Raw genomic sequence first — 14,340 nt, 5'->3', positions numbered from 1 at the left:
ATAAAGTCATAAACCATTTCACTGTTTGTACAGCACGTCAAATTTTAACATTTATTATCAGCGCCTACAAATAATCTTTAATTTTCATGAAGGAATGTAATTTTTCGAAAAAGAAATAGAAGAAGGAAAAGAAGAAGGAGGAGTAAATGGGCACAATTATATATATCTAACTGTTAACAAAAAATATCAAAAAGCCTGAAATATCTGGTTAAAATTATAATGCGCCAATCAGAACAATATGCAACTATAAAACAAACCATGGCCGATACACAATTGAACGGAATGTATCTTAAGCTGTTCACCTAATACAATAACCTGACAATTTTATCAAATAATAGTTTAATACCAGCTTTAACTGATAACGTCCCCTTATCAAATAGAGTTCCTGGTTCTTTCGGTTTTCAAGTTATATACATGATGTAAATTTTCTGATAAACGTCTTAAGAAGAAGAAAAAACTTTACATGTATTAAACAGACAGTTGATGTATTAAGGTCATACTAGTTACATAATTATGTCATTGTCTTGACAGCCTTGTGTTCTACAATCAGGATAATTTATTAAGCATATTGTATGTATATATATTCTATATAATTATACAACACGTCATGATAAAACAAACGTGCTCGATATAGTGTGTACTGTGTAAAAAAATACTGTGACATTGAAGAAACCATTAATACATATAATTCATTCGATTTTGTTGGATTTTTTGTATTGTGTGGACTTAGACAAAGGGTAATGTTGTTTTTCTTCTTCGTCTTTTGTACATAGTTGTTTATTAAAATATACCTTTTAAAGCTTTCATTTCAATATACGAATGTTATGTGCAATGACTATAACTTGGTTTTACCTGTGTCGAAAAAAAACATACATATTTCACAGGTTTACTATATATGCATGTATATTATAAACCATATACATATATATGGTTGTAGTCTATAAATAGACGTATAATGACGAATAAACTATCTTTAACATACAGATAAACCCATTAGTCAGTAAATATCCGAGATCTGTATGTACAAAGTAACTGTCGTATATTTAAGTCATTTTTAAATTGACGAATACAGTCACAACTATGTGAATCAAAACACAAAGAAAATCCGTTATTCATCTTTGAAAATTTATGGTGCTAACATATTGTTATTCAGCTTTCCTTAACATACCTTTCCCTTATTTACCTGTTAATCAAGCCCACCTTTCCTTAGGAAGACCACCTTTCCTCGTATCCATAGATTTAGATCAATAATTCCGGCAATAGGTATATGTACAGTGTATGTATAATTTTCGATATATGTTTTTTAAAAAAGGAGACAAGACGTAATATACATATTTAATTGATTAAATCAGTAAAAATTTTGTATTTCATTAAGATATTTTTCTATCTATTTCGCCAGGGTTTCAATAACATAACAACATGGCAGATAACCGTTCCAGATATTTGGCATGTCGGTACCCACGCCCAGATGCTAATGTAAAATTGTTTTGCTTCCCATGGGCCGGTGGTGGAGCTAATTTTTATTCAAACTGGGGAAAATATTTACCGGATACAATAGAAGGTAATTCTCACCAATTTCAGAGGGCTTTCTTTAAACTGGATACTTTGTACTTTGTTGTGCGTGCGGCTTAGTTTGGTTATTTAATGGCGCTACTTAGTTTTAAAGACTTATTGCTGAGGCCCATATATGACATATTCATCTGCCTGAGAAAAGATGAAGACCTTTTTATACTGTTTAGCAGCTACATTATGTTTAGTTCCGTAAGTTAAGCCCGGTTGGTTTTTAGTTACGTAGTTAATGCCCGGTTGTTTTTTTAGTTCCACAATAAATGTTCGGTTGGCCTTCAGTTCCTTATTACATATACATGTATGTTTGGTTGGCTTCGGCCATGCGGAACTTTTTGCGATTTCAACTACAAATGTATATGTACTTGCAACTACTAATAACCAAATTGCTTGTAAAATGATGCACTTTTATAAAAGTCTTATTTTGCATTAATGTTTATAAAGATTTAACCTGAAATCATCAAAATTGGAAACTTTTAGAACTATATGTCTTCTTCTTTTATTGTCTCAGCTGACTGTTTTTAAGAGACAATAAATGAAATTTAATTCGTAAATATTGACAGTTCACGGGGTATGTCTTGCCGGTAGAGAGGGTCGATTCAATGAAACTCCCTATGGAACGCTCGAAAAGTTGTTGGACGATATGACTGTCCTGATTAAAGAAAGAAGCAATGGAAAGCCATTTGCACTCTGGGGACATAGTCTAGGAGCACTGCTGGTGTACGAAGCAGCTTGTCTTCTCAAGAAACGTGACGGTTTAGAACCGACGCATATATTCGTGTCCGGCACATCAGCACCGCATGTAAGTTTTACCTTGACCTTTTTTGACTTACTATTCGTCATTACATTGTGGAATTTCGCTGAACTTCGAGATTGCGGTATTTTTTAAAACGTTTTAATACTGTTTGGCCCTCCTGGTCGAAAAGGACTCATAAATTTTGCATAATTCGCCCGATATGGATGTCGACAAAACTCTTAGCTGGTTAATTGACACGGCTTATAGAACATTCGTAAAGACAGTTACCCACATTTCTCCTTTATATTTTTAGTTCTATTTATGTAAATGGATTTATAAAAGCTCTGGTAGAATGTTTCAAGGAAAAACGCCAAGAAAGTTATGTTTTTCACGTTGATTATTATTTCTAAGCTTTTCGCGAGAACATAATTATTATAAAACCTAGTGGCTTACTGTAGTAAGTCCTGAAATACCTGGTCATCTTATCATTTTTATTCCTTTAAAAAAATCGTTTCAGTCTGAGAAAAGGAAGCAGACGACAATTAATGTAAAGGGATATACAGACGAAGAATTCATTGGCCTACTCAAACACTTCGGTAACTATATTACCACATTATTGAAAATAAAAAAAAATCACCAAATTAGTTATTATCTATTCTGTTCCGTTCACAAAACAAAGAAAAATAATTGCGTCTAATGCATACATTCATATTAATATAAATTATTGGTTTTGAAGTTTAAATTAAGCAATATGGTATATGATAATTTCATTAAATGTCATACTGTTTATTCTGTCCTTCAATATCACAGATTTAATGTTCTGTATTTTAAGGGGGTACACCCGCAGATATCATAGAAGACCGAGAACTTGTGGCATTGTTCCTACCATCTTTGCGAGCAGACTACGAACTTTTACCACAAATCAGGTAAAAACAGGGAACCAAATCACGTACAATTATCTTTATTGTGCGCTTAACTTAACAAAGAAATGGCTCGTAAATGTCACAGTATTTATGTCGAAAGTATAGCGTTACTTTTTAGATATTGTATTTTTACATTTACGACATAATTCTTTTAATAAATGCTTTAATCTGAGACGTAGTTTCAGTATACATTGCTCGATTTATAACATTCGGACCATCTCACCGATTGCACAGAACACGTCAAATAATGTTATCCGAAGATTGACGAAAATGTCGAAATGTTAAGATTTAAATTGAATGATTTAAGTACATTGTACAAAGTTAATTGTTAAAGCTTTTATCCTATTAAGTAAGCTTTCATCCTGTTAAGTTTTACCATTTCACGAAATTGTATTTACAGCACAGAGCCGCCTTCAAAACAAGGGATGTTTAGTTGTCCTGTAGACGTGTTTGATGGTAAAGACGATGCCGAACATGATTTACAAGGTATGAATTATAAATACGTTTCTATTTGACCATCTTAGGACGATCTACACAAAGGGACATACCACTTAATAATATTCTAGCAGGACGCATAATGCTAGATCCTGATTTACTAGTCATACCCATTTATGAGTAATAAGATTTCATGATGCTGAGATAGAATTATAACTGAACAACTTGTAAAGTATACCATTTGCCATTATTTCACTGAGTTCGACCAACATGGATAATTCCAGTGTCTAGGATATAAATGCATACGAGAATTTTGTGTGAATACGATTATTTTGGTATTTCCAAAATGTTAATTCAATTTTGAATGACAAATGAAACAAAATCATAAATGGATTTTAATAATTTGTGCATGGTAATTGCTTCTTGTCTAGACTTAACATCAAATTATTATCTGTCTGAATGTGTTTGATATATTTTCTTTTTTACAGCTTGGAACGACATAACGACAGGGCTATTTTCTATAACTATGTTAAATGGTGGACATTTTTATCTTAAAGAAGAAGCAAATATGAAGAAATTGTGTAACTACGTGACAAATGCATTAACTGGATGTCCTATGTGACACCATGATTTTCTTCATAGAACATTTATAATTCTTCTGTAGTGGTAACGTTAGAGTTGCTGATGTTTTGTTTTAACAAAAGCTGGATTCTGCACGATATTTACGAGGCATTGGTATACGCAATGTGTGGCATGTGTGACGCAATTTATGTCAAAATATTCATTTCTTTTAACTTACAGTTTAATGCTGAATACAAATTGAATACAAATAAATTCACTGAAAACTATATAAATGCTTGCTTCAAATTTATTGATATATTTTCTATATGTATTAGAAAACATAAACCGAACTGGACAGTAAGAAATATAATGCTGATCAAGTAAGGTGATTAATATATATGAATGGAAGAACTGAAATGCAAGAGATCCATCCTTAGTACACATGCTTAAAACATTCTAAAAGGTTGGTCATATGTCCGGGGTCACACGACTAACCGAAATACCGAAACACTACTGAAATACCGGAACACCCCCGATATGTCCGTGTTTATTCCGTTTGAATATTAGATGCACATCTCCCAAGCATTACAGTGAAGTCAAGAAGCCCCGCAGGTTGATGAACAAAATGCTTTATATGAAATGCATGACACACCTTCATTTAACAGTCCACAACTGAAACCCATGCAATTTTATTTTTGGAGACTATTAAAACTAATGCAAGCGTTTTAACATATATTACACGGCACTTCGATTTTTAAAAGTCTCACCCGAAAAACTTGTTAGTAAGTTTAGTCATATGTAGCGGGGGTTGAACTCTCATTACCATTTTGCTCATTCTATAGGACTGGTGTCAAATTGTTGTGATACTTTGTAGCTACGTGACTCTGTCACTCATGAACTTTTTAAACTTGTATCAACAATTTAGAAAATCTTTTAGTCTGATTTATCAAGACAGACTCTTAAAAAACTCACTGAGAAAGATGCAATTTATTTACACATAAGATAGATCGCTAAACATGGCTGAATCCATGGAAATATTTGTTTGCATAGAATGTGATTTTGGAGTCATCAATCCACGCATATATTTGTTTGAAGTACTGTATAGTTGCCTTTTATACGGCAGGACTGTTTGTTCATTTTCCACCATCACGTACCCGTTTCCTTCAGCTTCAGTAGAAGCGGATTTAGAAATTAAACCTAACACGGAATTCAGTACAGTCTCTGTTACGTGATCTCTCATCGCTAAAATATCGTTCTTTAATTCATGTCTCATTTCTGTGAAAAGTGCAGATATTTGTTGTATTTGATCAGCTATAACTTGTTCTTGTTCATTCTCTATATCAATTTGTTCAAGGCCAATGTCAATTGGTGGTTCTGTTATTCTTTCATCATTGGTTTCCTCGTTATTGAGGTTCTCCGTTTCAATATCCTCGATCACATATCCGTTGGAAACATCATTTGCAAGTTCTTCTCTTGACATTTCGTCTGTTGATTCTATTTCATCTTCTTCTCCATCAGTTTCATCTAAAATAAAAATCATTTAATATTCTGAATATTTAAATAAAAATCAATTCAATATGTATTTTTTATATAAAGTTTTACAAAAAAAAATAAATAAGATATACATGAACCAGAAATGGAATTAATCAAGCAGAAAAACTTTTCTAACTACATTTGTATTAATAATAAGATATATATCATTATTCATGCACACTGAAACAAAATCCAAATAAAATAAGATACTTAAAGACATTAAGTGATGAAATTTGAAAATGCCCATCACATTCAACTGATACTAGTAACTAATTATTAGAAACAAAACGATTTCAATAGACGTATATTTTTACATTTATTTACCCACCAGAATTTTTTAACTTTTCCAACTCGTATTGCAGTGCTTTAACTTCCCGCCTATACAGTCTTATCAAGCGCTTTTCTTCTATTTCTCGCTGAAGAGCATCTTTCTTTTCTTTGAGCAGTTCAATTTGAGTCTTTGGACGGCTGTGTGGTCGGACAACTATAGGAGAAACACGCACCGGGGGTGGTGGGGGCTTGATGGAAGGCGCCTGTGTACGTTTAGGTGAAGATTTAATAGCCCTCTTACGATCTTGGAGCGGCCTGTTAAAAGGCACCTTTGTCTGCATTATATCTATTAAAGAGAATACGATAAACTTGTTATTAAAAAAGAATGTTTACAATGCATTTGCTTTTTCCTACAAGGTCGTCACTATGTCTTAAAAACAAGAAACTATGATAGAAGTAAAATGATATTCAGTAGCTAATATCAAACAGACGGCAATAAAAAGGAACATTTTGACGTAGAGTATTCTTGCATAGCAGACTGGCGTTTCCGTGAGTTTTACCCATGCCGGAAATTTCATCTGGCATGGGGGGTGCCAGATGAGTCGCGTGCCAAACAAAAACGTCATTTTAGCGCATTTTACGAATGAACCGCGTTAAAATGACGTCGTTTTAGAAGAGAAAGATGTGCTTAGGATGACGTCAATTCGCCGTTGTTATTTAAGTTGTAAGTTCATACGCTATTGTAAGAAAATAGTTATGGATGAAATGACTTTAATTTCCATGAACATATATCATATTGAGGTAAACCATTTTAAATATGAAATAATATGGCAGAATATGCAAGAAAAAATATCTTTCATATGTTTGCGGTTCGGATCGGAATATCCGTCCCTCGGGAACCCGCCCATGGGCGGTAACTCGGCAAGCCTCGTTACCACCCAATGGGCGGGTCCCCTCGGGACAGATATTCCGGTCCGAACCGCAACATATGACAGATATTATTATTCTTGCATAGCAGACTGGCGTTTCCGTGAGTTTTACCCATGCCGGAAATTTCATCTGGCATGGGGGGTGCCAGATGAGTCGCGTGCCAAACAACAACGTCATTTTAGCGCACTTTATGAATGAACCGCGGTAAAATGACGTGGTTTTAGAAGGGAAATATGTGCTTAGGATGACGTCATTTCGCCGTTGTTATTTAAGTTGTAAGTTCATACGCTATTGTAAGAAAATAGTTATGAATGAAATTACTTTAATTTCCATGAACGTATATCATATTGAGGTAAACCATTTTAAATATGAAATAATATGGCAGAATATGCAAGAAAAAATATCTGACATATGTTTGCGGTTCGGATCGGAATATCCGTCCCTCGGGAACCCGCCCATGGGCGGGTCCCCTCGGGACGGATATTCCGGTCCGAACCGCAACATATGACAGATATTATTATTCTTGCATAGCAGACTGGCGTTTCCGTGAGTTTTACCCATGCCGGAAATTTCATCTGGCATGGGGGGTGCCAGATGAGTCGCGTGCCAAACAACAACGTCATTTTAGCGCCATTTATGAATGAACCGCGTTAAAATGACGTCGTTTTAGAAGGGAAATATGTCTTAGGATGACGTCATTTCGCCGTTGTAAGTTCATACGCTAATGTAAGAAAATAGTTATGGATGAAATGACTTTAATTTCCATGAACATATATCATATTGAGGTAAACCATTTTAAATATGAAATAATATGGCAGAATATGCAAGAAAAAATATCTTTCATATGTCTGCGGTTCGGATCGGAATATCCGTCCCTCGGGAACCCGCCCATGGGCGGTAACTCGGCAAGCCTCGTTACCGCCCAATGGGCGGGTCCCCTCGGGACGGATATTCCGGTCCGAACCGCAACATATGACAGATATTATTAAGAAAGATCTTTGATCATATAATAATATAATCTAATTTTCTAATTTGAGAAGGTAATAATAGGCATGAAAAAGTTCAGAGGAAAAGCTTAGATACATCACTTTTTGAAGTAACCATCACAATAGTATAAGTTTGTAGTCACGAATGACTGAAATAATGCTTTCATTTCATTAGCAGAGATTTTTTTGAAAGGCAATATGTTGTTAGTACATTGCAAATTCAGAAATATGTAGCTTACCTTCATCATAATTATCATTTGTTGGTGTGATATAATACTTGTTTTCATCAAGTAGTTCATTTTCCTGATCTAAATCCATTGTAGCGACAGAAATCTCGGGTATATTGAATTGTGGGATCAAGTCTTCCATTCCGCAATTTTCGAGGACGTTAAGAAACACCGCAAACCAGTTAGTCACACGTCTTGGTACTTTATGTAACAACATAAACGATGCTGCTATCGCTCCTCTTCTGTCCTTTTCACATCTGACCTCTTCTTTGTCGCGTTCATTTATCACACCCTTCTCGAAAAGATGGTCAATAAACTCCTCTGGATCTATTCTGTTCATGATCTGTGGAGTAAATAACTTTAAAAGATGCCTGTTAACAGAATGGTCGTCTTCTGTCTCCCCTCGAAGTAAACTAACTATATATTCGTACTCTGGAAAATAATATAAGATATTACATTGTAGAATAGGCCATTTCACATTAAAATATTTATTACAGAATTTCCGTGAACGCAACATCTACAATGACAGGAGGCACAATTCAAACCAAGTTACATACATATCCCTGGTTAATGGTAAGTTTTTTTATCCGATTACATTCATAATCGATACATATGTGAACAGAAAATACAATGTGAACGGAACATGAGGGTAGGTGACTAAATTTTTGAAACTAGAAAAAAGCAACATTACCTGCTTGATTTAGTGCATGAAGAAACGCTTGCCATTTACCAGGTTCATCACAAGATTTAATCCTTTTTATCAATAAATTCACTTTTGTTGCTGCGTCATCGCCACCTAAAAACTCATGTGCATCTGCAAAAAAAAGAGTAAAGAGCTAAAACAAATCTGTATTAAATCATCGAATGCATGTTCTAATGTTATGACAATAACATGTCGAAAATAACAGTCTTTTTTTTACAAAAAAAGTATATTCAAGAGGTGATTTTCTTGTCCTAAAATAAATGAAACAAAGTAATAGGGATTGTCTTCCTAAATAAAATAGATATGTATTGATAAATATCATCAGAGATCAGGAACGCTCTAATAATATAAATGTATATATTACTCCTTTTTTATCAGATCAACTTGCAGACGATAGTTTTTAGTTTTCCCGCATAACGTTTCAGTTTTCCAGAAAATCGACCTTCCTCAACAAACAAATTGGGCAAAGGCATGCCGTTTTTAATGTATATAGCAATTTTAAAGTCAAAACAATATAGTGGTCGGTCTCAACTTCAAGAAATAGAGACCCTCCATGTATGTGATAACTTGTGCTGAGAAAAGCTTGATTTTACCTATAAATGGAATGTGAGGAACAACTTCCGTCACATCAATGGTGTGCTCCAGCAATGGTTGAAAAGCCTCAACCATATAGGGTACATCGTCAAGAGGGACAGACGATGTGTATGGTCTGCCAAGACCGTTTCTTGTTTTAGTTGGAACATATTTCTTTAACGAGGTACTGTCGCTGTCTGTGTCCCTTAGCGACATATCTGACACGTAAGTATGGGCATCATCATCGTCGTGGTCGTCGTCGTCATCATCACCACCTCTTTTGACAGTCCCTAAAGAGGGGTAACCATCGAATAACCTTTTGATAGTCCCTAAAGAGGGGTAACCATCGTATAACCTTGCCGAGCGACTGCTCACAGACACTTCCGGTTCATCGTAAAGTAAAGAAGAAAGAGAGCTGTTGCTTCTTAGAGTTGTGTTCGGACTTCTTTCATAGAACGCAGAATCTAAAGATGGTACCGAAATATAGCTTCCATCTGATGCATTTCTAGCCTGTATAACAATGCAAAATGACGTATATTTTAACGTGAAGTTAAAGACACTGTGGTTTTTGTAATGTTATCGGCGTCTATGTGTTTCCTTGAAATACTGCTGTTAAAACTTTATACTATATATATAAATAATGTTTAGATACTATCGCACTGAAAAACATTTTACACTTGAAGGAAGGTTTTAAACGACTACAAGAAACAACACAACACAAACCTCAAACCGTGTAGTCTTTTTTTTCTTTGGACCTTAGACCTTCTGAATGTGTTTAATGTATTTGACCTGCTATAAATTTGAAACAGCCAGTCCAAGGCGATATAAAACTTGAGTTACCAACAGTATATAGCTTTTATAGATTGCGTGGATGTGCAAACCACCCAGGCTCGGTACTGGTGGCAAAGGGTTATCACTTTCGATCCTAACAAATTAATGGTTACGAAGCATCATACAATTTTAAAATGTAACAACATAAATATAACAAAAAAACGATAAATTTTGTGTCATATACCGTGGTCAGGTGATAAAGCGTAATATATATATCGCTTCAGTAACTATAGAATAAACATGGGGAAATCATTTTCTTGTTTACAACGAAACAAGTGAAATGTGATTGGTCGATGAAATATCGAGTTAAAAATAAATTAAGATAACTAAAATTGATATTTTTACAAACCAATCGCATTTCAGATTAACTTAGTTAGTGGGAAAAACGTTTTCCGATGAGTAATCTTAAACGTTTGTATAGATGTTTATTTAGATGAAGATTAACATATGATAGATATAGTAAATACACTTATCATAAAAGTTGTTTTGTTGATGACCATCGTAAGGATTAGGGTTGTTTCTATATATTGCAAAATGTTGATAAAACACAGGAAGTGGGTATGCTTCTAATTATATAGGTGGGATATGCCAATTGAGGGCTGTTAATTAATACTGACTGTAAATACAAGGTTAATAAGGCAAAGCAGACCAGTGCCACCTTATGCGCTTTTGTTTGTAAATAATGTTCAAACTTCAAACGTAATATCTTGCACTGGCTATTTAATGAATGAAATTATCAAATAATGTAATTAAATTACCAATACAAATACACTGTACTCCTCTTTGCTCGACCGAAAATAACCAAGTGCTATATAACAAAACTTTTCGCCCCTTTATTACTTTTGTAATGTATTATTGGCAGGTAGGCTCGGTTTGCGTTATCCGACCTATGGCATGCGTTTTTGTGTGTTTTTGTGCGTCATCCCTCGAAAGGGATATTACCCACGGACTGTACTCGCTAATTAACAAAGTCAGTTATAAGTATCTTGTGATAGGAAAAATTATACTCACGTCATTTTCACGTTCGAGACCTATCTCTTCGTAAACTGGTTCATCTAGTGTGTCGGTCGTCTGCTCTTTACGCGCCTTTTTCTAGAAATGAATTTGGCAATATTTTACTGAGAAAATACTAGTAACAGAACACTCACGGCAACTGTATAAACAAAACATGAAAAAAGATTAAATTTTATATTATCTTAAAATGGGTTGTTCCTGCTTTGATTTGTGAAATTAAGAGATTTTACAATCGGTACATCTCGGCTATTATAATTAATAACTTCTCAAAAGACTACGAAGATTTTAATGTCAAAATGATTAATTTCAGCAACCAAAGTATAGACTCTGACTCTGCATTGCTTGATTCCATTACATTACAGTCTACGTTTAGTTGAATATCGCTAAAAACGGTGCGGGGGTGGTGGGTAGCGTGATGTTATGAACTTTTTAACAGCTTCAATCAAACTGCGATTTACACATTTTCACAACTGTTTTCATATTTTTCATATTTATTAATGTACATATAGTATTTATTTTAGTAGTGATGCCATCGGACTTTGGACATTTGGACTTTACCGCCGCTTACACTAAGATTATATGGAAAACAACAGATATTTTTACACGAGAATACAATTTAGAAGTCAATAAGGAACATAAGTAATTCAGAATAAATAAGGGAGATTTCATCATGTATTAAGTCGCCGTATTGTACATTACCTAAAAAAGTAAACAACATTGTAGTCGCTGGATATCATTTCAATATTTTAGTTATTTAAATAGTTGATTATGCGTATAGTCAGGCAAGAAAAACGTCATGCATTTTTGTATTTGGATGTAGTTATAGAAATAACCAGACAGAGTAACAGACTTTTGTGTTTGGCCCGAGGGTGCGAATAATTTCAGCAGGGAATTCATGTGACGGTTGCCCCATGGTCCGGGTCCCTTCTAAAGGACCGGAAGGACGCGAGACATATTTGGTCGTTGTTTCTTCTAAATATTTTTGTTTTTTTGGACCAATATCACGCCTCTAGAAGCGAGATTCTGACCCAGAATCTAACTTTGGCATGTCAATATATTTTGACTATCTCGCAAAAGCCTACACCTATCTTCAGATAAATCTGTTGTGTTTTTTTTTGTTTATTTCATATTTTTTGTTCATTTAATTATTCTTATCATTATTTTTCATTAGGTTAAATTTTTATCACATCCACAATCTATATCCTGCAAATCGATATTGCAATTTAAAGGAGACATTGGAAAGTAAGAAACACGATGGTAAACTTTCACATTAAAGAATTTAACATCCCTCGCCCCTCACGGGAATGGAGATTTATCTAAATATAATCGGACTGCAAATACTACTTTTTAACAGATATATATCAACTTTAAAAATAAACTTTCTCCACATTAATTTTAAATAAATTAATAAATAAATTAATTCAATATATAAATACCTTCTTAATTCTCTTTATTGAGAACTTTCTCTTCGAGTTTATTACTCCCATTTTTCTTTAACTCACTATTTTGTTATGATGTACTGCAAGATAGATGTTTACATTGGAGAATAGCGGGTATTCCCCTAGGATTTAACAAAATTATGTAACGCTTCAGTTCATTTACATGTACATTTTGAGTACGTTAACATTCATATTGTTTGGCAATATTGACCTGAGACGCATCAATTTTCGGAAGCCTTTTCGTTAGTTTCCGTAATTTATTACGATGTACTAAGACAGGGAAAGTTCTCGATACTTAATTTTTAATTTCTTAAATCATATTTTTTTATGTTTGCATAAAAATAGTTCATTAAGATTGAACCTAAACATTCAATATGAAACTAAAAGTCTTATAACTGCTTATCTCGGTAATGTTATATCAAACTTTAAAACTTCAGAATCCACAATTACTGACATTTTTCTTATACCTCAGGTCAATATTGCGAAAGGGACTTGACACAATATGGATTTATTTAGCATAAAGATACGTTATACCTTTCTTTAGAGTCGGACTGCTCCGGTTCGGCGTTATAGTGTTGCTATGGTTACTGCTATTTCCGGCTATTGTTGTCTGATTCTATTCAATTTTTAGGAATAGTTCCGTGATATGCTAATCTTAGTATGTGCAAAACATTACGTCTTAGAAACAAAAAATATAGGAGATATGACAAAATTCCCAGAACTTCCCGAACAACCCTCGTATAATAAACAATATAAATCAGTCACAGAAATGCATTTTTATATATAGGGAGATAAGAGACTGATTTAATCTTGAATTACAGGTAATACAAGAGCTGTCGGTAGGACAGCAACGCTCGACTATTCTTAGTGCTTGATAGTAAAAAGGCCTTGAAAATGTAAAATTTTCTAAGTTAACAAAACGGCAAAATGTGTCTTTAAATCCATGTTACAGTTATAGGTCTTAAAGAGAGTCCTATTATGCTCTCAAAGAGAAGTATAAAATTTCAACTTGTTTCAAAGCCAGATGTCAATAGAATATGAAAATATCTGAGGTGGTATGCAAACTTAAATGTAAATTCTAATGCTTCATAGAGTTACCTGCTCCTGTCTGCAGGTTGGGGTCATGATGGTGAACAAATGTGCAAAGTTTCAAAGCCATATGTCAATGGACTTTGAAAATATTTGAGGTATTACAAAAACTTTAACGAAAATTCTATGTCGAAAAGGGGGCATAATTCTGTAAAAATGCGTGATACAGTTACCTCCTCCTGTTTACAGGTTGGGTAAGTGTGCTAAGTTTCAAAGCCATGTCAATGGACTTTAAAAATATTTGCGGTATTACAAAAACTTTAACGTAAGTGGTTACGCCGACGTACGGGTGACTACAATAGCTCTACTTATTCTTATCGAATAGTCATGAAATATTTTCGTTTCACAGACATTAGGCTATAATCATAAAATCATCATTAAATAATCTCCAGTTAATCATCGAGAACAAAACAACTATCAATTATTAAGGAAGACAATGCAAGGTCTACAATTATGGCTTCAAAGACATTTAAGATGTTGTATAGCTTCTTTACCTTCAGTAGAGACGGAACTTGGGTCAGGAA

At 34.1% G+C, this 14,340-nt stretch overlaps 2 protein-coding genes across 3 annotated transcripts; one reads left to right on the top strand and one right to left on the bottom strand.

Annotated features, from left to right (window-relative positions):
* The first annotated feature begins 501 nt into the window (after positions 1 to 501).
* On the top strand, positions 502 to 4,513 carry LOC132734153 (S-acyl fatty acid synthase thioesterase, medium chain-like). The gene is made up of 7 exons (XM_060720866.1): positions 502 to 737; positions 1,400 to 1,561; positions 2,130 to 2,368; positions 2,820 to 2,898; positions 3,135 to 3,228; positions 3,626 to 3,711; positions 4,149 to 4,513. Exons 2-7 carry the CDS (start codon positions 1,420 to 1,422, stop codon positions 4,280 to 4,282), a joined length of 774 nt encoding a protein of 257 aa, XP_060576849.1. The 5' UTR covers positions 502 to 737; positions 1,400 to 1,419; the 3' UTR covers positions 4,283 to 4,513.
* On the bottom strand, positions 4,513 to 12,865 carry LOC132734151 (uncharacterized). Of its 2 annotated transcripts, XM_060720865.1 has the most exons (8): positions 12,725 to 12,865; positions 11,286 to 11,366; positions 9,760 to 9,953; positions 9,464 to 9,720; positions 8,859 to 8,981; positions 8,180 to 8,599; positions 6,083 to 6,370; positions 4,513 to 5,745 (listed from the first exon to the last, which is right to left on the bottom strand). In XM_060720865.1, the coding sequence occupies exons 1-8, from the start codon at positions 12,773 to 12,775 to the stop codon at positions 5,213 to 5,215; spliced, it is 1,947 nt and encodes a 648-aa protein (XP_060576848.1). In that variant the 5' UTR covers positions 12,776 to 12,865; the 3' UTR covers positions 4,513 to 5,212. The 2 variants fall into 2 exon arrangements, with proteins under 2 accessions (XP_060576848.1, XP_060576847.1); XM_060720864.1 differs by having other exon boundaries at positions 9,464 to 9,953.
* Between the last annotated feature and the right edge of the window lie 1,475 nt (positions 12,866 to 14,340).

This window comes from Ruditapes philippinarum, unplaced genomic scaffold, assembly GCF_026571515.1.
Source record: "Ruditapes philippinarum isolate M1 unplaced genomic scaffold, ASM2657151v2 ctg2475_1_1_1_1, whole genome shotgun sequence".
NCBI lineage: Eukaryota > Metazoa > Mollusca > Bivalvia > Venerida > Veneridae > Ruditapes > Ruditapes philippinarum.
The sequence above is the reverse complement of the archived record's forward strand: the minus strand, read 5'-3'. Positions and strand labels throughout refer to the sequence as shown.

Excerpts from the sequence above, each read along its gene's own strand:
- LOC132734153 (XM_060720866.1), top strand. The coding sequence starts at position 1,420 with ATGGCAGATAACCGTTCCAGATATTTGGCATGTCGGTACCCACGCCCA. Across the intron at positions 2,369-2,819 it reads CCGGCACATCAGCACCGCAT|TCTGAGAAAAGGAAGCAGAC; the intron begins GTAAGTTTTACC and ends AAATCGTTTCAG. Across the intron at positions 3,712-4,148 it reads TGCCGAACATGATTTACAAG|CTTGGAACGACATAACGACA; the intron begins GTATGAATTATA and ends TCTTTTTTACAG.
- LOC132734151 (XM_060720864.1), bottom strand. The coding sequence starts at position 12,775 with ATGGGAGTAATAAACTCGAAGAGAAAGTTCTCAATAAAGAGAATTAAG. Across the intron at positions 8,982-9,463 it reads TCCTCACATTCCATTTATAG|ATGCACATGAGTTTTTAGGT; the intron begins GTAAAATCAAGC and ends TTTTTTTTGCAG. Across the intron at positions 6,371-8,179 it reads AAATGATAATTATGATGAAG|ATATAATGCAGACAAAGGTG; the intron begins GTAAGCTACATA and ends TCTCTTTAATAG.